Below are 24,315 nucleotides of genomic sequence, written 5' to 3'. Positions count from 1 at the left end.
TGATGGTGTATTGTGTGTAGATTGATAAGGGAAAAAACAATTTAATACATTTTAGAGTAAGGCTGTAACATAACAAAATGTGGAAGTCAAGGGGTCTGAATACTTTCCGAATGCACTGTATATATATTTTTGGGTAAAATGAAATGAACAAATTATTGAAATTACCTGATTTCATTTTTATTAAGTAGGCCTATATATTGGTTGGTTTTTGAGTCAATTTCAATTCACCCCAGAATTTTTTTTTTATACAGTGGTGGTGGATGGATGCACCCTGGCTCAGAAAATGTATGGGCTATAGATGACAGACATCTATAATATACCCTCCGTTTTTAATGAGGCTTGCATGAAAACCTGTATCACATTTGTGGCGGCAGCGTCCATTTAACCGCGGCGACATTTCCGAGACGGCTGCATCTTCTCAACGCACCTGACAAACTAATCGCATGTTAATTAAAGTGGACACGGTTATACCGTAATCTCCCCCATCCCGGTTGGTCCCCAGGTCAGATTATTGTTTTTAAAAACACCAGTCTCTCGAGGCAGGATGATGGGGATGCACGACAGTGTTACACAATGACACGGTATTACATGATCCTGTTCCAAGGGTTCAATCCCTCTCTGATTTTATAGTATTAATCAGTCTTTAGGGGACAATGTTCTTATAAATGCAGTTTAGAAAAAGCATCTGTTTATGAATGCGGTACAACAAACACACATGAAAGGCTATGATATGCCCAATGAACCTATTAGGTTATAGCCTATAGCTTTTCTATTTCATTCAACATATCTTGATCTTTACGCACATTGCCATTTTTATTCATTTATTTTTCATGATTTAATTTATGACTGTTTTGTTTAGGGGAGTAATGTTAATAGCTAGCATAGCCACGGGAAGTAGGGGTGCTGCAGCAGCCCCTAAAAAATCAATAAATAAATACATATTTGACTAAACATCTCCCCCCAAACTACTTCCTGTGGCTATGATGGCTAGCCTATATGGTGGTGGAGGTGGGTTGGGATCACTTCAGGAAGATCCACATTGAAAATATATTTTGCCACTCTTGAATTGGAATTTCAATAATTCTCCCGAATTGGTTGAATTGAAATGGAATTGACCCCAACCTTGCCCAGTATATCCCTAGTCTAGAGTGCCACATGCATGCCAATCCACCACCACTAAACCAAGCTTATGGGCTTTGTGTTAATATAGGTTTTAAAATAGAGGTTGTAGTCAAGTTAAGGGGTCATGGTTTAGAATAAGTGTCACGCTCTGGCTCCGGGACTGTGTATTTTGAGCCAGGGTGTGTTCGTTTTGTTGTGTTTTGGTTGGTTGTCTTTGGTTGTGTTTTCGTGGTTAATCGAGTGACTCCCAATCAGAGGTAACGAGTGTCAGCTGTCGGCTCGTTATCTCTGATTGGGAGCCATATTTAAACTGTGTGTTTTCACCTTGTTTTTGTGGGTTTTTGTTCCGTGTTCAGTCTTTGTTACTGTGGACTTCACGAGTCGTCTTTTGTTTTGTATTTTGTACTTTATCAATTAAAGTCATGTTCATTTCACACGCTGCGCCTTGGTCCACTCCTTCTCGTCAAGACGATCGTGACAGAAAAACCCACCAAAGAAGGACCAAGCAGCGTGTCCAGGAGCAGGCAGCCTGGGCATGGGAGGAGGCGCCAGGCAAGGAGATAGAGAGGCTGGCGATGGCCCAGGTGGGCAAAGTGTGGTCCTGGGAGGACATGCTCGGGGGCAAGGGTCCTTGGGGTAGGATCAAGGCCCTGGCGAGAGAGGAGCAGCGGCGTCAGCAGTGCCATCGTCGGGCGGAGGAGAGGCACCCCCAAGAATTTTTTAGGGGGGGGCACACGGCATGGGCGACTGGGCAGCAGGAGGCTGCCACAGGGCGAGATAGGAGAAGAGGAGAGAAGGCCACCGGGTTACGGGAGCCATTGGCGAGTAGAGGGAGGGAAGTCGTAGAGGCACGGCGAGAGGGACTGAGGTGTATTGCCAGTCCGGTCCGGCCCGTTCCTGATCCCCGTTTAAAGCCAGTGGTGTGTGTTCCCAGTACGGTCCGGCCTGTGCCTGTTCCACGCATCAAACCTACGGTGTGGGTCGCCAGCCCTGCCCGGCCTGTCCCTGCTCAACGCACTAAGCCTAAGGGGTGCGTCGCCAGCCCAGCCCGGCCTGTCCCTGCTCCACGCACCAAACCTACGGGGTGCGTCGCCAGCCCAGCCCGGCCTGTCCCTGCTCTACGCACCAAGCCTACGGGGTGCGTCGCCAGCCCAGCCCGGCCTGTCCCTGCTCCACGCACCAAGCCTACGGGGTGCGTCGCCAGCCCAGCCCGGCCTGTCCCTGCTCTACGCACCAAGCCTACGGGGTGCGTCGCCAGCCCAGCCCGGCCTGTCCCTGCTCTACGCACCAAGCCTACGGGGTGCGTCGCCAGCCCAGCCCGGCCTGTCCCTGCTCCACGCACCAAGCCTACGGGTGCGTCGCCAGCCCAGCCCGGCCTGTCCCTGCTCTACGCACCAAGCCTACGGGGTGCGTCGCCAGCCCAGCCCGGCCTGTCCCTGCTCCATGCACAAAGCCTACGGGGTGCGTCGCCAGCCCAGCCCGGCCTGTCCCTGCTCCACGCACAAAGCCTACGGGGTGCGTCGCCAGCCCAGCCCGGCCTGTCCCTGCTCCACGCACAAAGCCTACGGGGTGCGTCGCCAGCCCAGCCCGGCCTGTTCCTGCTCCACGCACCAAGCCTACGGGGTGCGTCGCCAGCCCAGCCCGGCCTGTCCCTGCCCTACGCACAAAGCCTACGGTGTGCGTCGTCGGCCTGGTCCAGCCCGTTCCTGCTACTCGCACCAAGCCAGGGGTACGAGTCATCGGCCTGGTCCAGCCCGTTCCTGCTACTCGCACCAAGCCAAGGGTGCGAGTCGTCAGCCTGGTCCAGCTCGTCCCTGCTACTCGCACCAAGCCAAGGGTGCGAGCCGTCAGCCTGGTCCAGCTCGTTCCTGCTACTCGCACCAAGCCAAGGGTGCGAGTCGTCAGCCTGATCCAGCCCATTCCTGCTACTCGCACCAAGCCAAGGATGCGAGTCGTCAGCCTGGTGAGGTCCGTTCCGGCTCCACGCATCAAGCCAAGGGTGCGTATCGTCAGCCAGGTCCGGTCCGTTCCTGCCTCACGCGCCAAGCCAGGGGTGCGCGTCGTCAGTCCGGGGCCTGGTCAGGTCAGCTACTCCACTACGGAGTTTGAGCAATCCGCTCCGTCTATGTCCGGTCCAGATCCAGCCAGCGGGGTCAGACCGGACCGGGGGCGCTACGGGGGGATTGTGGAAGGGTGGTGGTCAAGCCCGGAGCCGGAGCCGCCTCCGAGGAGTAATGCCCACCCAGCCCTCCCCTATTTGGGGTTGTAGGCGCGGTCGGAGTCCGCGCCTTTAGGGGGGGGTACTGTCACGCTCTGGCTCCGGGACTGTGTATTTTGAGCCAGGGTGTGTTCGTTTTGTTGTGTTTTGGTTGGTTGTCTTTGGTTGTGTTTTCGTGGTTAATCGAGTGACTCCCAATCAGAGGTAACGAGTGTCAGCTGTCGGCTCGTTATCTCTGATTGGGAGCCATATTTAAACTGTGTGTTTTCACCTTGTGTTTGTGGGTTTTTGTTCCGTGTTCAGTCTTTGTTACTGTGGACTTCACGAGTCGTCTTTTGTTTTGTATTTTGTACTTTATCAATTAAAGTCATGTTCATTTCACACGCTGCGCCTTGGTCCACTCCTTCTCGTCAAGACGATCGTGACAATAAGGTAAAGGGATTTAGTCTAATAATCTGTCTACAAAACACAAATATGGGCTTACTTATCAGACAATGCTGGCTTAGCTGGGGACATTTAGGGTGATGATTGATTATAGAATTAAGTCAACAGACAAGTTACTCAGACTTTATTAAGTCAACTGACAAGTTATTCAGACTTTATGCAGAATGTAAGGGTAATAGCTGAGTTAGTAAGTAAATACGTTATTGTATTGGGAGGTTTTTGGTTTGCTTATTTTGTTTTATTGCTTACTTTTTTGTACACCTCTGAAAATAACTAGTCCAATTGAATCAATCAATCAATCAAATTGATTTATAAAGCCCTTTTTACATCAGCAGATGTCACAAAGTGCTTATACAGAAACCCAACCTAAAACCCCAAACAGTAAGCAATGCAGATGTAGAAGCACGGAGGCTAGGAAAAACTCCCTAGAAAGGCGGGAACCTAGGAAGAAACCTAGAGAGGAACCAGGCTCTGAGGGGTGGCCAGTGCTCTTCTAGCTGTGCCGGCTGGCGATTATAAGAGTACATGGCCATTAAGGCCAGATTGGGTATTTGACCAGCAGGGTCAAATAATAATCACAGTGGTTGTAGAGGGTGCAACAGGTCAGCACCTCAGGAGTAAATGTCAGTTGGCTTTTCATAGCCGAGTATTCAGAGGTCGAGACAGCAGGTGCAGTAGAGAGAGAGAGAGGGAGAGAGAGGGCGAGAGAGGAAGAGTCGAAAACGGCAGGTCTGCGACAAGGTAAATAATATGGAATAAATCATTACATAAAAGCTGTGATATTTTAAAGAAAAAAATGTAACTTCATATTCATCATCTCCAGCACCACCCCAACATCAACATTCAGTATGGACCTCGCTTTGTGCACAGGGGCATTGCCATGCTGAAACAGGAAAGGGCCTTCCCCAAACTGTTGCCACAAAGTTGGAAGCACAGAATCTTATAGAATGTCATTGTATGCTGTAGCGTTAAGATGTCCCTTTACTGGAACTAAGGGGCCTAGCCCTGAAAAACAGCCCCAGACCATTATTCCTCCGACACCAAACTTTACAGTTGGCACTATGCATTCGGGCAGGTAGCGTTCTCCTGGCATCCGCCAAACCCAGATTAGTCCGTCAGACTGCCAGATGGTGAAGCGTGATTCATCACTCCAGAGAACGCGTTTCCACTGCTCCCGAGTCCAATCAATCAATCAATCAATCAATTTTATTTTATATAGCCCTTCTTACATCAGCTAATATCTCGAAGTGCTGTACAGAAACCCAGCCTAAAACCCCAAACAGCTAGTAATGCAGGTGTAGAAGCACGGTGGCTAGGAAAAACTCCCTAGAAAGGCGAAAACCTAGGAAGAAACCTAGAGAGGAACCAGGCTATGAGGGGTGGCCAGTCCTCTTCTGGCTGTGCCGGGTGGAGATTATAACAGAACCATGCCAAGATGTTCAAAAATGTTCTTAAGTGACAAGCATGGTCAAATAATAATCAGGAATAAATCTCAGTTGGCTTTTCATAGCCGATCATTAAGAGTTGAAAACAGCAGGTCTGGGACAGGTAGGGGTTCCATAACCGCAGGCAGAACAGTTGAAACTGGAATAGCAGCAAGGCCAGGCGGACTGGGGACAGCAAGGAGTCACCACGGCCGGTAGTCCCGACGTATGGTCCTAGGGCTCAGGTCTCTCAGTTGGCTTTTCATAGCCGATCATTAAGAGTTGAAAACAGCAGGTCTGGGACAGGTAGGGGTTTCGTAGCCGCAGGCAGAACAGTTGAAACTGGAATAGCAGCAAGGCCAGGCGGACTGGGGACAGCAAGGTGTCATCATGCCCGGTAGTCCTGACGTATGGTCCTAGGGCTCAGGTTCTCAGAGAGAAAGAGAGAACGAGAGAATTAGAGAGAGCATACTTAAATTCACACAGGACACTGGATAAGACAGGAGAAGTACTCCAGGTATAACCAACTAACCCCAGCCCCCGACACATAAACTACTGCAGCATAAATACTGGAGGCTGAGACAGGAGCGGTCCGGAGACACTGTGGCCCCATCCGAAGAAACCCCGGACAGGGCCAAACAGGAAGGATATAACCCCACCCACTCCGCCAAAGCACAGCCCCCGCACCACTAGAGGGATATCCCCAACCACCAACTTACAATCCTGAGACAAGGCCGAGTATAGCCCACAGAGGTCTCCACCACAGCACAAACCAAGGGGGGCGCCAACCCAGACAGGAAGATCACGTCAGTAACTCAACCCACTCAAGTGACGCACCCCTCCCAGGGACGGCATGAAAGAGCACCAGCAAGCCAGTGACTCAGCCCCTGCAACAGGGTTAGAGGCAGAGAACCCCAGTGGAGAGGGGAACCGGCCTGGCAGAGACAGCAAGGGCTGTTCGTTGCTCCAGCCTTTCCGTTCACCTTCACACTCCTGGGCCAGACTACACTCAATCATATGACCTACTGAAGAGATAAGTCTTCAGTAAAGACTTAAAGGTTGAGACCGAGTCTGCGTCTCTCACATGGGTAGGCAGACTGTTCCATAAAAATGGAGATCTATAGGAGAAAGCCCTGCCTCCCGCTGTTTGCTTAGAAATTCTAGGGACAATTAGGAGGCCTGCGTCTTGTGACCGTAGCGTACGTATTGGTATGTACGGCAGGACCAACTCGGAAAGATAGGTAGGAGCAAGCCCATGTAACGCTTTATAGGTTAACAGTAAAACCTTGAAATCAGCCCTTGCCTTAACAGGAAGCCAGTGTAGGGAAGCTAGCACTGGAGTAATATGATCAAATTTCTTGGTTCTAGTCAGGATTCTAGCAGCCGTATTTAGCACTAACTGAAGTTTATTTAGTGCTTTATCCGGGTAGCCGGAAAATAGAGCATTGCAGTAGTCTAACCTAGAAGTAACAAATGCATGGATTAATTTTTCTGCATCATTTTTGGACAGAAAATTTCTGATTTTTGCAATGTTACGTAGATGGAAAAAAGCTGTCCTTGAAACAGTCTTGATATGTTCGTCAAAAGAGAGATCAGGGTCAAGAGTAACGCCGAGGTCCTTCACAGTTTTATTTGAGACGACTTTACAACCATCAAGATGAATTGTCAGATTTAACAGAAGATCTCTTTGTTTCTTGGGACCTAGAACAAGCATCTCTGTTTTGTCCGAGTTTAAAAGTAAAAAGTTTTCAGCCATCCACTTCCTTATGTCTGAAACACAGGCTTCTAGCGAGGGCAATTTTGGGGCTTCACCATGTTTCATTGGCGGCGACCTTTACAACACTCCAGCTAACGCTTGGCATTGCGCATGGTTATCTTAGGCTTATGTGTGGCTGCTCGGCCATGGAAACCCATATCATGAAGCTACCGACAAACAGTTTCGGTGCTGTCGTTGCTTCCAGAGGCAGTTTGGAACTCGGTAGTGAGTGCTGCAACCGAGGACAGACAATTTTTATACGCTACGTGCTTCAGCACTCGACAGTCCCGTTCTGTGAACTTGTGGCCTACCACTTCGTGGCTGAGCCGTTGTTGCTCCTAGATGTTTCTACTTCACAATAACAGCACTTACAGTTGACCGGGGCAGCTCTAGCAGGACAGAAATTTGATGAACTGACTTGTTGGCAAGGTGGCATCATATGACGGTGCCACATTGAAGGTCACTGAGCTCTTCAGTAAGGCCATTCTACTGCCAATGTTTGTCTTTGGAGATTGCATGGCTGTGTGCTCGATTATATACACCTGTCAGCAACGGTGTGTGGTTGAAAAAGCCAAATCCACTAATTTTAAGGGGTGTCCACATACTTTTGTTGATGTTGGGGTGGTGCTGGAGATGATGAATATGAAGTTGAACAATTTAGAAATGTCCCTTTAAGACAATTGTAAAGGAAAAAAACAACTAAAAATCAAAAGTCATATTACAACTAAATACATTGTGTAGAATGCATGCTAAAATGTAAATGTAAATGTTGAATGGATACATTTCTTTGTCACAAAAGACTGTTGAAAAAACAAGTTGTTTGTGAAAGTAACAATGTACAGGAACATTGATATTTTAAATGTTTATACAGTATGTCCATATATAAATGTACACTTTAACTTTAATATCAACCAAAACATGAAGGTTTAAAAAAGTAAAAAATTATAACTGCAATGTTTTAAAAAAACGGTTTGTGACAAAAACAGTATTTTTCAAATTAAGTCAGCAGAAATGACAAGTAGCATAGCTCAAGGAAAGAGTATAGATTCCCAGAGGGCAGCAGATGATAGCCTGGCTATATGTTAGATCCTAAAACTAGATTAGATTATCAGGGCAGTGGGGTGCAGTGTGTGTGTGTGTGTGTGTGTGTGTGTCAGGGTGGATTGTACTGTGTGTGTTCAAGTGGCACACAGCCGGTATATAGAGGAACAGAGAGAGGAGAAAGATGAACCGGGGGAAGATCATACTCATTACTGTTAATCTGACCCTGTTAGGTCTCAGACACTTCCCTCCACCACCACACACACCCCTCTATCCCCCGCCCTGAACCCCAACCAACCCCTAATCTATTAACACTGAGAGCAGACTGGGGAGCTGAAATCTGCTAAACCACTCCCAAGCCGTTAGAATGGGATCCATCATAAAATGAAGGATGAGGCGATGATAGTTTGTATGTGTATGTGTGTGTATGTGTGTGTGTGTGTGTGTGTGTGTGGTGGCAGTCAGTATCAGGGTGTTTAAACTGTATTGATTTAGTGAATATTATACATTCTTAGAGGCATTGTTTTGATATGATACATACGATTGTGGTCCTCTGTAGCTCAGCTGGTAGAGCACGGCGCTTGTAACGCCAAGGTAGTGGGTTCGATCCCCGGGACCACCCATACACAAAAATGTATGCACGCATGACTGTAAGTCGCTTTGGATAAAAGCGTCTGCTAAATGGCAAATTATATTATTATTATTATATAGCGTGCTGATCGAGCCCACCAATGTTAACCTAAGCAAATTGTTAATATTCTTAGCTTTATTGTCAGTATTGCACTCTTTAACCTAGATAGTTTGTGTGTATGTATTGATATGTAGGCTACGTGTGCCTTTAAAAAAAAAAAGTATGTAGTTCTGTCCTCGAGCTGTTCTTGTCTATTAATGTTCTGTATTATGTCATGTTTCATGTTTTGTGTGAACCCCAGGAAGAGTAGCTGCTGCTTTTGCAACAGCTAATGGGGATCCTAATAAAATACCAAATACCAAGCTGAGCAAGCAAAGTTTACAAGCTGAATCAAACATATTGGGGCTGAAGAGTGGTCATCAACCTTGTAGCAATATTTCTATCTATTTATCCTTTACATTAGTTAGCAGAGTTATGGTTGAAGTGTCAGGAAACAGGTGTTAAACAGTTACGGCTGAATTCAATCCGTATCGCCGAATTTCAGCAGTGTAGCGCGCTTGAAATGTAAAGATATTTTCCAATTGAGCCGACATATGCAACGTTTACCGTGTATGCAGTCTCCGCGAATGCGGGAACATTGCCTTTACATTTCAATTACGCTGTAACTCTGATATTCAGAGCTTCAGACTGAATCGAGCCATTGGTCTTAGTAAGAGCGTGTACAATGGCTTGACCAACCCTCCAATGTGTTTTTTTCAACTTGTAAACTTTGTCTTCTCAGCTTGCAAGAGTGCAATATTGACTATAAAGGCAAGAAATTTGGGACGGTTTAGCTACCTGGCCGAAAAAATAATCTCATACGTTATGTGACTAAACAATGCCGATCTCAAAGGAGAATGTGCTATAACACAACTACTTCTACAGCCCGTATCATAGAGATACAATATAATAATTTTGTGTTCTAATTAATTCTGTGACCATATGCACATATCTGGACCCCCTTCCCGTACCCCCCTCCCATCCCTGTACCTCTTCCCCTTTCTGGACAAGACAAGGGCTGCGTTCCAAATGATGGTACCCTATTCCCTATAAATAGTGCACTACTTTTGAGCAGAGCCTTATGGGCCCTGGGCAAAAGTAGTGCACTATAAAGGTAATAGAGAGCCATTTGTGATGCAATCCAAAGCATTATGGTGGTGGAACCCCACTTGGCATAATTAGTTAGGCTTAAGCAAGAAGCCCAGCTTAAAAACTAGCTGTTGATTTTGCCATCAGGAAAGGCAGGGGGTGTTATGCCCTGTGGGTGGGGTATTATCCATCCAACCATGCTGTATAAATCCACAACACAACACAATTAACAAGCAACTGGGAGGAGAATAATTACCATTATTTACTCAAAACCGGCCCCAACCCCCATTCCTCCCCAAAGAAAAGGGGGTCAACACACACACACCGAAACACGTGCATTAAGCACACACACACACACACTCGCATAAGCATAACACACCAACACACACAGACTAATTCCTCCCTGCAAGTGAAGTAAGGGCTAATTACAAACTCATTTGCAACTCAATACCAGTATACTCTCAGACAGGTCTAGTGTCCCCCCTGTTCCTCCATCCTTTCCCACCTAGCAGGGCCTCCCTCGCAGCACCAAACAAACAATATATTCACTTCCCCTTACGCTGTCGAGAGGTGCTATAGAGGTGAAAGAGCAAAAGACAAGGGGGAATCCCCATCTCATCTTAACAGTAAGAAGGACCCCACAGAGCTCTTATTTTAACCAGCATCTACCACGTGTTAACAACATATCTGTTTTTGTTGTTTACATTGTACTAAATATCAGTTGACTTTTTTGTTGTTGTTGAGAGGTACAGTGTATGGCAGGTTTGTAATTTTTTAAATAAATGTGTAATTTTCTCCCTGTGATATGATATCCACAGGAATAGGTTTTCAAAGACAACTAAAAAGCATAAAGGCTATCTGTCTATGTAACTTTTCATGCTAATGAAAATTAAGATAGTTGTTGAGTAAATTTCAAAAAGGTTTTATCTATCGAAATACCTGTTTTACCACATTGTACAATATTTACCACAATGACAAGTTACCTAACTAACATACATCTAATTTCCAGGAGAGATTCTACAGAAAATCCCTTCTAACTTGAATCAATGGTCAAATTAGTCTACATGTCACCGGGCGGTCATAAAGCCGAACAGAGATTATATATCATAATGAGATGTTCTTTTCCGCTTCAGTTAACAAACGGCCTGTCCTCCTAACACAGTCCCAGAAAGTACTCCACCACCCATAGAAATTGAATCACTAGAACGGGCCACCTATCATAGAATCACCACTTTGATGCGGAAGCCCGGTCTCTAGTAATTATATTTCTATGGCTCCACCCTAAGGAAGGTATCACCATTGCTGTGTGTGAAGATTAGCTTACACAAGGGGATCTCCTCTCGGTGGCTAACCGACCAACTGACGACACATTCTAATTTAGGCTCTCTGCAGTAGAAAATAGATCCAGGGAGGGATGGGTGGGTGGATGGATCACTCTCAGGGTTTGTTTGTTTGCTGGGCTGGCCGTTGACCCTTGTGCTCTGATACTGTCATTAGTGACAGGCACCAAAGGCTACCGGAGCTACATATTTACATTTGTACGTTTTAGTCATTTAGCAGACACTCTTATCCAGAGTGACTTATAGTAGAGTGCATACATTTTCATACTTTCTGTTTTTTTTGTACTATAGGATATGATCCTGATGGTGATCAGTGGTCATGGCGATGTCTGTCTCTCTGTCTTGACATTTTAAGAAAGTTAAAGGTCATTTACTACAGTTGTCTACAATTTAAAAACTCTAAAATGCTATTTGGAGAATAGCAAAAACAAGCAAAAATTACCCCGGCCATTATCACATTGGTTGCTGTAGCTTCATTCACCTTAGTTGATCTACAAACACATAGCCTATGAGCTATACAATTAGCCGCTACACATGAACTCACATTAACTCAGCACCGGGATTAAAAACTATAATTTAATACATACAGAGGGATCTGTTAGCAGAAAAGGTATTTTATTAAGATTAGGTAAACAAATATGTTTGCTTTACATAACTTTTTTGTTCTTGCATTTTTACAGCTAATTTCCTGTAATTCTACACATTTTGGCTTATACCATGTTAATATGATATCCAAGTGAGAGTGACTAACAAAATCAATGGGGGGCCCCCTGGAGGTCAGGGCCCCTGGAGGTCAGGGCCCCTGAGCATGTGTCCTGCGAGCACATGCCCTGTCGGTAATATGGCCATGATTACTACATGTTTAGATAGCTGGCTAAACTAACTAGACTGATTTACTTTTTTACTTTTTTACATTTGAGTCATTTAGCAGACGCTCTTATCCAGAGCGACTTACAGTTAGTGAGTGCATACATTTTCATACATTTACCAATCTAAAAATGTTTTACTGACATGGGCTAATTGAGTGACTGTTGGTTAGTGACATATAACAAGAGGAAAACTGCTGATGCACAACTAATTCCACCTGGTGTATTCTACTATTCTAACTCTCAACAGTAAGTTGAGACCCCGGCTGAGTTCCCCTACCAAAGTTTTATATATGTATTATTTTTGTTGTTGAAAAAATTACCCAGGTCCAGACCTCAGTGTCCTCATATGTAACTACAGCCTCCCTGCTGCAATGACATCATAACCCAGAGAACTCAGAGACTAGAAGAGAATCTTAGAGAAGACGAAAGAGAGTCTTACTTCCTTTGAAATCTTAGAAGCCCTCTATGTCGAAGAAAGGACTGACTGTTCACTTCTGGTATTCCGTCTGCAACTCAATAGGTAGTTCTGTGGATTTGGATTGGAGTCTCAATTCTATTGGTATTGAGTTATATTTGATGGTTATCGCTCCTTTACCAATTGTAGTCAAATTGAATATCATACTCAAAGACATTGTGCTCACCAGTTTGGCCATCATGTCTTTGTCTTAGGTGACTCAATAGGGAAAATTATTTAATTCTCATGCTATGCAGCCTCGCTGCGATTCCATGATGTAACAGGTGTTATTGGAGTTGTTTAGAAATGCTAAATGGCTTAAAGGTAGGACTTATTCTCACCTAATACTTTAATTGTCATTAATTCCTGCTTCAGTGACTTACCTCTTCTAATTAGGTGAAGTGCCTTGCTCAAGGGCACAGACAGAGTTTTCACCTTGTCGACTCGGGTATTCGAACCAGCGACCTTTCGGTTACTGGCCCAGCACTCTATAATTGTATTTATTCTTGAGTGATGTTTGACAGATGAAAACAATTTCTACTGCTTTTTGTTACAAGAAAACACGTTGTGTACCCTTGTGTGTACGAGAGAGGTATACTACAAAGCAGGATCAAGGAGTTAGCCAGCTAATTTAGCTAAATAATCTAAGTGTAGCTTTTTCAATGAACCAGAAAAGTATTGTTATTTCTGGTTGTTTATCAAAGTTAGCTGGCTAACTCATTGATCCTACTTTATTGTATTCCCCTCTGAACTATGGGTGTGCTCGTCTCCACTTAGTCTTAATGCAGTAAAATATGTATAATGTAAAATCCTAGGTGGGGGCCCAAGCTGTGAGGGCCCAGTGAATGTGCAGCCAGTGTACAAACACAGTACAATATCATGTCATCCTTAATCTGTTACTAAATGATTGTGATATAGGATCTTGCATTAGCGCATCGATCGAGGAGACAGATTTAATTTAGCTCTGTGTGACCAGTATCAGTGTGTGGTCAGTTGCTGGTTCCTTGTTGTGTGTGTGTGGGGAGAGGTGTGTCTGTGTGTATGTGACTGTGTGTCAGAGGGGGAGGCCCTGCCTGCCCCCGTCCGTCTGTTCTCTCCTGATGAATTCATGCGACAGCGGGGAGGAGGGGACGACTTGGACAAGGCTACAAGGAAGCCGCTGGGCAGTGTGGAGGAGGACTTGGAGGCGAAGGAGGAGGGGAGGACTTGGACAAGGCTACAAGGAAGCCGCTGGGCAGTGGGGAGGAGGACTTGGAGGCGAAGGAGGAGGGGAGGACTTGCAGGCTAAAAGCAAGGCGCCTAGATCCGTTAGGCCTGATTTTCTTTGCCCCGGTCAGTGTCACGTCCTATAAGAACTGCCCCCGCTAGCTGGATACCCCGGGGGTGGTGGGTGGAAGGACGACGTCTTAGCGGGATACGTTTAAGGTGCTGGTAGCCAGGGTGTCCAAGAACACTCGACTTAACTGGCCAGAGTGATCTGGGTGCATGCATCGGTGGGAGCTTGTTGAGCTTGTTCCATAAGCAGACATAACCTACTCCTAAAGCTGGCATTTGTTGACTGATAAGCTCACTCGTTTAAGTGAAACGGATCACTCCCTCCCGCAGTTTAGAGTTACCAGGTGGCAAACGCCAACCTGTTCCTCTCACCCTGAGACACAAGCACTTCTCACATTTTACTGAAATGTAGTCCTATTTGGTTTATAGTTAGGATATTACTTATTTATGCATTTAAAAAAAACATTTCCATGTAGTCATAGGCTACTTTGTTTTATAAGAAGTTTTAGTGAAGTTGTAAAATGTCGTTGATCAGTCATGACCTAACAGCTTGAGAGTGACCACATAGTGAAATTCAGGCGGACTCATCTGACATGTAACACTCAACAACTTCTACTCGGAGAGTGTAGGGCATATTTGAGTTCCCTTTTCTAGTTGGTGACATTTTATATAACTTACCTCAATGTTGTTTCAGTGACACACAATGACTCAAAATGCACCTTGATATAACCAGACAGTATTTATTTAACTTGTACTGCATCATTTGCTACAGAGTAATGTTATTCAAGTAAACTCAGCATACAGAGCCAGTCGTGTTTCAATTCCACATAACTTTACTTATCCCCTAAGGGGCAATCAAAAATGAAAGGCATTGATTGATTGATTTCCAGTCAAGTGCTCTCTAATGGTCAATCAACAGAGGAAGCTGTCATTAGCAGCATGCAATAAGGTCCTAATGGTGAACCTTTTCAATGACTGTCTGTTTAACATGCTGTGGCCATAGACAACAGGTCATTCAGCTCTACTTTAATTTCTATGTGTACGTCCCAAATGGCACCCTATTCCCTATATAGTGCACTACTTTCGACCGGGGCCCATAGGGCTCTGGTCAAAAGCAGTGCACTATAAAGAGAATAGGGTGCCATTTGGGACACATCCTACGTCTCTCCAGTCCTAGTTTTGGGGTCACTGCCTCCTCACTCCAATTTTCACCCCGCAGTGACCCGCAAACCCCCCACCTCAAAAACACCACTAGGCCGGGGTCTCCAGCTGGTCTGGTCTCCCCTTTAGTACAGAAGCTGTCCACACACACAGGCACACAGTGTGAAACACACACCTCTCCTCTGCCTTCTCTACTACTCCTCTCCTTGCTAATCCAGTGGTAGGCCTCCTGCTAGCTCCACACAGAGAGGCCAGTCCTAATTGCTCTTGTCGTAAAGCTCCCTGACCCAAATAAGCTGCAGCTCCCCAAAGCTGTGGAGATAAACCCCACTTTACCTCACCAAACCTGCTTAATACCACTCCTTATCCATACAGCCCCCCCCCCCAGCCTTCTGCCACTCGAACACCATGGATGGGACGAGGTGGGGGTTACTAAGGAGGGGGCGGGAAGAGAAAGAGAGGAAGAGACAATATGGGAAGCTAAAAGTTATTGGTCAGGTGAGATAAAGGAGAGGCACACAAAAAAGAAACAGCAAAATAAAATAATGTGAAAAAATATGATAATGTGGTTGTGAAGTGGAGTTGTTGGAGTGAGAGTGGAGATGTGTCTCTGTTAAGATAGGAAGACTTCCAAGAAATGTTCAGCTAGTGTTATTATGAGTCGAAAGGGTTGGTATGAAGAACCAAATGCCCAGCAGCAGTGATTGCATGTTATTCTCTCCTCCGTGACTCTCCACCTGGTTCGGTAACGCAAGGTGGCTTAGCCACAAAATGCCACTTTGTCACGAACGTCATCACGTGGCAAACCTCACACCACACCACTAGTCAGCTAAACACACTAACTTGTGTTGTTGCTATTAAGTTTCTCTATGAAACGGAGATGAGAGATTCAGTCATATAAATGTATACATTTTATAGAGTAATCACTTGTGACAGACTGTTTCTCAAGTCTTTACTCCCTACTCGTTATAGAAAAAAAATGAACAGAATTTCAGGTTTGGTTTTCAGATAGGCCCCTATGGCTGTGTTTACACAGGCAGACCAATTTAGATTTTTTTGCCCAATTATGGGCAAAAGAGCTGATCTGATTGGTCAAAAGAGCAATATTAGTGGAAAAAAATCAGAATTAGGCTGCCTTGTATAAACGCAGCCTATGAAGACCTATGATTTACCCCTCGAAATACATCAGGTTAGAAAAAAAAAAAACACCATGAAGTGAAAAACATCACAGTTGCGGCAGGGTCATTCTAGAATGTTGCTCTGTCGTTCCCTCTTATTGGAAGACTTCTAGGCTACGTCCCAATAATATCGCCTTTCTCCTGAAGTGTGCACTTGTTCACTTCCCTACACTGATTTGAATGGAAATGACTGGTATAATAAGAAATATGGTGGGAACTTCCACTAACCCATGCCTGCACCAGGTCCACCATTCCAATGCTTTCAGATTTGTGGCAAGTAGTGAACGATCACACATTTCAAAATAATTCTATATTATTGGGACGCACCCCTACTAGATGTGTGTCTTCCTTACAGATCTAATTCAACATACCCCTATCAGGCGTTAGGCAAGATCACAGGGCTCTGTGGAGTTTACTTCAATACAGGTCGTGTTAATGACTAAAAACTGCCTTTAATTGGATGTTCGGCCGAATCACCTTTGGCATCAGCTCCCATTGGTTTAGGGATATCTTTTAAACCCAGAGACATGTTGTGGCCTCACAAGCTGTGAACAACACCACACTACAGATACGGTTTGCTCGGATGGAAAGATACAAGTTCAATTGCAAATTCATGAATTGCTAATTGTCCATTGTTTTATGTTGACTTTTTCACTTCCTGAATTAATACAAAACAGAGAAATTGAGATATACGTAACGTGTAGTTTTGGCATCCAATCATCTAAGGCAGTACCCCCAACAGTACACATTTTAATTTTAGCCTTGGACAAGCACACCTGATTATACTTGTCAACTAATCATCAATCCCTCGATGAGTTGAATCAGGTGTGTAGCTACAACAAACATGTGTGCTGTTTGGGCTACTGGAGGACTGGAGTTATCTAAGGTGTAAACACCACACTAGACATACCCTGTATCTTTCTGAAAACGGTATCAGGAAGATTTGATACACTATCAGATATGGTTTTAAATGGAATTCATGAATAAAAAATGGCCCTATTTTTTTAAGGGGGGTTTTCAACTCATTACATTTCTTAAAGGCCCGATGAAGCAGTTTTTATATCAATATCAAATAATTTATGGGTAACAATGAACTAACTTACTGTAATAGATTTCCATTAAAATGGGCAAAAGTAGCTTTTTAGCAACAAAAACAATTCTCAAGCAATAATTTTACTAAGACTGTCTGGGGGTGGTCTGAGTGGGAAGGGGGAAACTGAAATCAAGCTGTTATTGGCAGAGAGGTTTGAAACTTTGTTATTGGTCTATTAACCAATTTACCACATGGCAATGTCACCATAGAAAGTCAAAACTCCCACCCATGTAAACCTGCTGATTAGAAGGTCCTGTCTAGATTGTATTTTCAACCAGCAACTATCAGGAAATAACACATCACATATATAAAATAATAGGAAAACCAGAATTGATTGCACTGGGCCTTTACATTGACAGCTGAATTCACCCTGAACCCGATACCCAACCCCTTTCACAGAAATATAAGAGAAATGTAGAGATAAATATGTAGATTTCCTTCCTAATCATCTAAGAAGTAGATGGTTGGCATGAAAATCTACTGGATTGAAGTACTCAGGAACTTGATTTAGACTCAACAGAATAAGAACTGCAGTCCTACATGACAAGTCCTCTTAACATTGAGAACCTTTACTCCAGTGCCCTCTGCTGGTTTGTGTTGCTACTACACACAATAGCCAATTGAAATATTTTGATTGTTTTAAATAATTAACTTCCACCCCAAACAGGACATTTAATGAAAAGCAATTTAAGAATGAAGTTGTAGTTTTTTTGTGTGTATTTTAATAGGAATCCAAACAAAGCATTGATACTTACGTTTCGGACAACTTAAACCCTTCTCAGGTCATTCTCAGGTCAGGGAGAGAGCAATACATTTGAAAAATATCACACTAATACGTAAACTTTCAAAATGTAATTCAAATTTGACTCCCAAATAACTAAGAACAATATTAATTAGTGGTTGGAGTACAGAACTTATCTGTGCTACAGTAAGTCCTTCACAGGTCCAACAAGTCAGTCGCCATGTATGCAGAAAATTGTAATACTGTACCATATTTTCACAATGCAAAATATCCAGGATGAAGACTATGGCTAGGTCCCTATTGGCAGCCCATTTGGGACGGCCACTAGGGCCTACATACTGTACGTGACCTGAAGAGCTGATCACCTTTAAGAAAACAACATAAAAGATGAACGGAGCAAAGTTCATAAAACTCTTTACACTTCAAATTATCGCAAACCATAAAAATCAAATCCTTTATAAATAAATGAGCATTTCAATTAAATAGATACTGTATGTGAGTAGTAGCGAAGAAAATGTATAATATCCATTGCTTTTACAGTCTCTCTAAACATTTATCAGTGTTTGTTAAACCTGCAGGTATTACATAACTAGCCTTTTCCAGTTAACACACTGGTAACAGTGTTCGACCCAGACCACTCTTGTCACTCTTTCCCGCTACATAGACTGCATCTCTCTATGGGAGTGTCAACCCAGCCCAGCTTGTATAGAACAAGGTCATATTTACAAAATATTCTGTCACAAATGCTCTGTAAGTAAAAAGTGTCTATGTTTTGTTCTCCTTGGGCTGGATGAAGGTCTCAAGAGGGCACTGGAAACCACTGGAAATGATAGGACCACCCTCACTGTAAATACATAGGTAACGATGATGATGATGATGATGATGATGATGATGATGAAACCCTAGTGGAGTCAGGTGTCTCTCTGGTGGTTGAACGACAGACAAATGAGCAGAAATTGAGGGACCAGAGACTGGTTCATGTTTATGTTGTAGTGTAGTGAGTCATTTGTTGATTTCTTGCTGGACAGAAGTCTTGTGGACTTATAGGAGTGCTGAACTCCAAATCAACCTCTAGCGCCATACTTAGGGGAGAAGTGATCCAATGCTGTATCCCACTATAGGGCCAAACTGTACTATTCTGGCTTGGATATCCTCCCTAGCACAGTTCCAGCAACTATGGTGGATGCGTAACCAGGCCAACCCATAGTTTTGCCCTATAGTGTCAATCAGGCACCAGTGTTCTCACATTGTCTCCTCAGCAGCGTCGAGGGGAGGAGGGGTACTTGGTCTTTAGGCCCTCCTTGAAGCTGCGGAAGAGCAGGCGGTTCCTTCGGTTCTCCTCGTCCTTCCTGCTGTGGAACTCACCCTGAACTTTGAACCCTTTGTGCACCACAAAGGCAGAGTTCAGCACGGAGAACCTGTAGCCCGCCACATGGAGCTCACAGGCCTGGGGAGGGAAGAGGAGAAGAAGAGGGGGACAATGAGGTAAGGGGGGGACAACATGAAATGGTGATAATTCAACTAAAAGTTAAGTATTTATATTATTTGTGTATAATGTAGAGTGCCTTCGGAAAGTATTCAGACCCCTTGACTTTTTCCACATTTTCTTAGGTTACAGCCTTATTCTAAAATGTATTAAATTGTTTTTCCCCCCTCATCAATCTACACACAATTCCCCATAATGACAAAGCAAAAACAGGTTTTTAGAAATGTTTGCTAATTTATTAAAAATAAAAAACTGAAATATCACATTTACATACACATTTACAGTTGAAGTCGGAAGTTAACATACACTTAGGTTGGAGTCATTTAAACTCGTTTTTCAACCACTCCACACATTTCTTGTTAACAAACTAAAGTCGGTTAGGACATCTACTTTGTGCATGACACAAGTAATTTTTCCAACAATTGTTTACATACAGATTATTTCACTTATAATTCAATGTATCACAATTCCAGTGGGTCAGAAGTTTACATACACTACGTTGACTGTGCCTTTAAACAGCTTGGAAAATTCCAGAAAATTATGTCATGGCTTTAGAAGCTTCTGATAGGCTAATTGACATCATTTGAGTCAATTGGAAGTGTACTTGTGGATTTATTTCAAGGCCTATCTTCAAACTCAGTGCCTTTTTGCTTGACATCATGGGAAAATCAAAAGAAATCAGCTAAGACCTCAGAAAAAAAATTGTAGACCTCCACAAGTCTGGTTCATCCTTGGGAGCAATTTCCAAACGCCTGAAGGTACCACGTTCATCTGTACAAACAATAGTATGCAAGTATAAACACCATGGGACCACGCAGCCATCATACCGCTCAGGAAGGAGACACGTTCTGTCTCCTAGAGATGAACGTACTTTGGTGCGAAAAGTGCAAATCAATCCCAGAACAACAGCAAAGGACCTTGTGAAGATGCTGGAGGAAACAGGTACAAAGTATCTATATCCACAGTAAAGCGAGTCCTATATCGACATAACCTGAAAGGCCGCTCAGCAAGGAAGAAGCCACTGCTCCAAAACCGCCATAAAAAAGCCAGACTACGGTTTGCAACTGCACATGGGGACAAAGATCGTACTTTTTGGAAAATGTCCTCTGGTCTGATGAAACAAAAATAGAACTGTTTGGCCATAATGACCATCGTTATGTTTGGAGGAAAAAGGGAGTACTTGCAAGCCGAAGAACACCATCCCAACCGTGAAGCACGGGGGTGGCAGCATCATGCTGTGGGGGTGCTTTGCTGCAGGAGGGCCTGGTGCACTTCACAAAATAGATGGCATCATGAGGAAGGAAAATTATGTAGATATATTGAAGCAACATTTCAAGACAGTCAGGAAGTTAAAGCTTGGTCGCAAATGGGTCTTCCAAATGGACAATGACCCCAAGCATACTTCCAAAGTTGTGGCAAAATGGCTTAAGGACAACAAAGTTAATGTATTGGAGTGGCCATCACAAAGCCCTGACCTCAATCCTATAGAGAATTTGTGGGCAGGAATGAAAAAGCGTGTGCGAGCAAGGAGGCCTACAAACCTGACTCAGTTACACCAGCTCTGTCAGGAGGAATGGGCCAAAATTCACCCAACTTATTGTGGGAAGCTTGTGGAAGGCTACCCGAAACGTTTGACCCAAGTTAAACAATTTAAAGGCAATGCTACCAAATACTAATTGAGTGTATGTAAACTTCTGACCCACTGGGAATGTGATGAAAGAAAGAAAAGCTGAAATAAATCATTCTCTCTACTATTATTCTGACATTTCACGTTCTTAAAATAAAGTGGTGATCCTAACTGACCTAAGACATGGAAGTTTTACTAGGATTAAATGTCAGGAATTGTGAAAAACTGAGTTTAAATGTATTTGGCTAAGGTGTATGTAAACTTCCGACTTCAACTGTACATATACTCAGTACTTTGTTGAAGCACCTTGGGCAGCGATTACAGCCTCAAGTCTTCTTGAGTATGACGCTACAAGCTTAGCACACCTATATTTGGGGAGTTTCTCCCATTCTTCTCTGCAGATCCTCTCAAGCTCTGTCAGGTTGGATGGAGACCATTGCTGCACAGCTATTTTCAGGTCTCTCCAGAGATGTTCGATCGGGTTCAAGTCCGGGATCTGGCTGGGCCACTCAAGAACATTCAGTGCCTTGTCCCGAAGACACTCCTGCGTTGTCTTGGCTGTGTGCTAGGGTCGTTGTCCTGTTGGAAGGTGAAACTTCGCCCCAGTCTGAGGTCCTGAGTGCTCTGGAGCAGGTTTTCATTAAGATCTCTGTACTTTACTCCATTCATCTTTGCCTCAATCCTGACTAGTCTCACAGTCCCTGCCGCTGAAAAACATCCCCACAGCATGATGCTGACACCACCATGCTTCACCGTAGGGATGGTGGCAGGTTTCCTCCAGACGTGACGCTTGGCATTCAGGCCAAAGAGTTCAATCTTGGTTTCATCAGACCAGATCATCTTTTCTCATGGTCTGAGAGTCTTTAGGTGCCTTTTGTCAAACTCCAAGCGGGCTGTCATGTGCCTTTTACGGAGGAGTGGCTTCTGTCTGGCCACTCTACCATAAAGGCCTGATTGGTGGAGTGCTGCAGAGATAGTTATCCTTCGGGAAGGTTCTCCCATCTCCACACAGGAACTCTAGAGCTCTGTCAGAGTGACCATTGGGTTCTTGGTCACCTCCCTGACCAAGGCCCTTCTCCCACGATTGCTCAGTTTGGACGGGCGGCCAGCTCTAGGAAGAATCTTGGTGGTTCCAAATTCTTCCATTTAAGAATGATGGAGGCCACTGTGTTTTTGGGAACTTTCAACGCTGCAGAATGTTTTTGCTACCCTTCCCCAGATCTGTGCCTCAACACAATCCAGTCTCGGAGCTCTACGAACAATTCCTTCGACCTCATGGCTTGGTTTTTGTTCTGACATGCAATGTCAACTGTGGGACCTTATATAGACAGGTGTGTGCCTTTCCAAATCATGTCCAATCAATTGAATGTACCACAGGTGGACTCCAATCAAGTTGTAGAAACATCTCAAGGACGATCAATGGAAACAGGATGCACCTGAGCTCAATTTCGAGACTCATAGCAAAGGGTCTGAATACTTATGTAAATACGGTATTTCTGTTTGTTTTTGTTAGCAAACATTTCTAAAAACCTGTTTTCGCTTTGTCATTATGGAGTATTGTGTGTAAATTGATGAGGATTTTTATATATTTAATCTATTTTAAAATGAGGCTATAACGTAACAAAATGTGGAAAAAGTCAATGGGTTTGAATACTTTCCGAAGGCACTGTATATATTACTGCAGTGCAAGGGTTTCTGCAGGGTACTGTGTCAGTTGATGTAATGAAGCCCTAACTGTGTGCAACCATACACACACGTCTCCTCTCCACTGCACTCTAAGAGTACCCGGCTACCCATATCCATACAATACATACCTGGCTGATGCGGTTGAAGCCGTACTGCCTGAAGTTCTCGTCGTACAAGGGCACGGTGCGGGGCCCGATATAGAAGGGCTCCCAGGGGTCCACCCAGGATAACGTATAGGCCACGTCCAGGGGCCCCAAACCCTGGCGGTGTCTGTTCACCCACTGAGAGTAGTTTGTAGGGGCCTGGCACCGCGGGCACAGCTCCTCGTAGAAGGGCCTCACCTCGCCCACCTGGTACAGCTGCACCAGCTCCGACTTGGTGGCGGGCATCTTGCGTACGTGGCGGATCTCGAAGGCGGGCAGTACGAAGACCTCGTCCGTGGCGGGTTCACGTCTCATGACCAGCGCCAGGAACTGCTGGTGGAGGTCGGCACTGGGTGCCATGTCGATGTCGATGACCAGGATGTAGTTGGCTTCCGTGCCGCCACGGGCAACGTTCCGAAGGAGATTATTCGGGTAGGAGACGTTTCCTTTTCCACCGATGGCGTAGTTCTGGTATTTGTCTCGGTGCGTCTCGAGCCTGGCGAAAACAGCGGCACAGTCCTCAAGCCCGGTGAAATGCTCCCGGTCCTGCTCCGGGAAACTGGCCATCTGCCCAGAGTGGCACACCAAGTGGAAGTCCACCAAGGCCTGGATTTGAGGGCAGAAGATGCTGAGGGCGTAGACCAGGGCTGTGGCAAACTTGACATCTTGGCCGTGAGCGAATATGGCCACTGAGAGAGGGTTTTGCCACCTTTCCACTAAAGAATTCAGGTGATGCAAATTGTTGATGGATGTGTGCGTTGCTAAGGCCAAGAAGTGAGAGCTCGCATCCGCTCCTGGCTTCTGATTGGTAGAGAAATCGCTTTTGATCAAGTTCTTGTACACGCGGTATTGCCCGCTGGCATCAAAGAAACCCCCTGTGGACAAAGAGTACCTGAGACGCTCTTTCCGTGAATTTATCTCCGGGTGGACATTTTTCTTGCCAGAGCTCCCGAAAAGCTCTGAGTATCGGTAGCGCTGCTGCTTACCGTGCAGTTTCGATAGGAAGGAGAGGTAGATCATTTGTAAGAGTGCCACGAGCACCAGAGCGCCGAGCACCACTTTGAACACCGAACATTTCTTAGAGAAATGCATTCCCGACCATTACATGTACACCACATGCAACAAGTCAAAAATACTTGAGCAATATGCCCCAGGAAGGTATCAAATCTACCACTGCTTGCTAGTTAGCTAGCTACACGGCGCTAGCTAGCTAATTTGGCACTTTGGATACGTGGGGGGCTCGACTATCTCGTGTCGTTGACACCACGCATTTTAGATCGTGAAATCATTGTATGTACATCCTTCATATCTGATGCTATACGGTTCTGTCAATCTCATAGCGTTTCAGCAACATCAACAACCCATTAGGGCATTTGGAGAAGGGGCGCCTGTGATGTTGTGGCGCATGTCTATGCGCTTTTCATATTACCACGAACCCTAGAATAGAAGGGCATGTAAAGTTTGACATAATGGAGCATTTATTGTGTTCGCAGCAAA

The 24,315-nt window shown here is 44.8% G+C and overlaps 1 protein-coding gene across 1 annotated transcript; it reads right to left on the bottom strand.

Annotated features, from left to right (window-relative positions):
- Positions 1-17,836: 17,836 nt before the first annotated feature.
- On the bottom strand, positions 17,837-24,223 carry b4gat1 (beta-1,4-glucuronyltransferase 1). The gene is made up of 2 exons (XM_045213122.1): positions 22,804-24,223; positions 17,837-19,323 (listed from the first exon to the last, which is right to left on the bottom strand). The coding sequence occupies exons 1-2, from the start codon at positions 23,908-23,910 to the stop codon at positions 19,132-19,134; spliced, it is 1,299 nt and encodes a 432-aa protein (XP_045069057.1). The 5' UTR covers positions 23,911-24,223; the 3' UTR covers positions 17,837-19,131.
- Between the last annotated feature and the right edge of the window lie 92 nt (positions 24,224-24,315).

The sequence above is a fragment of the Coregonus clupeaformis genome, unplaced genomic scaffold (genome assembly GCF_020615455.1).
Source record: "Coregonus clupeaformis isolate EN_2021a unplaced genomic scaffold, ASM2061545v1 scaf0079, whole genome shotgun sequence".
Classification (NCBI taxonomy): Eukaryota; Metazoa; Chordata; class Actinopteri; order Salmoniformes; family Salmonidae; genus Coregonus; species Coregonus clupeaformis.
Note: the sequence above shows the minus strand (reverse complement) of the source record. Positions and strands in the feature narration are given on the sequence as shown.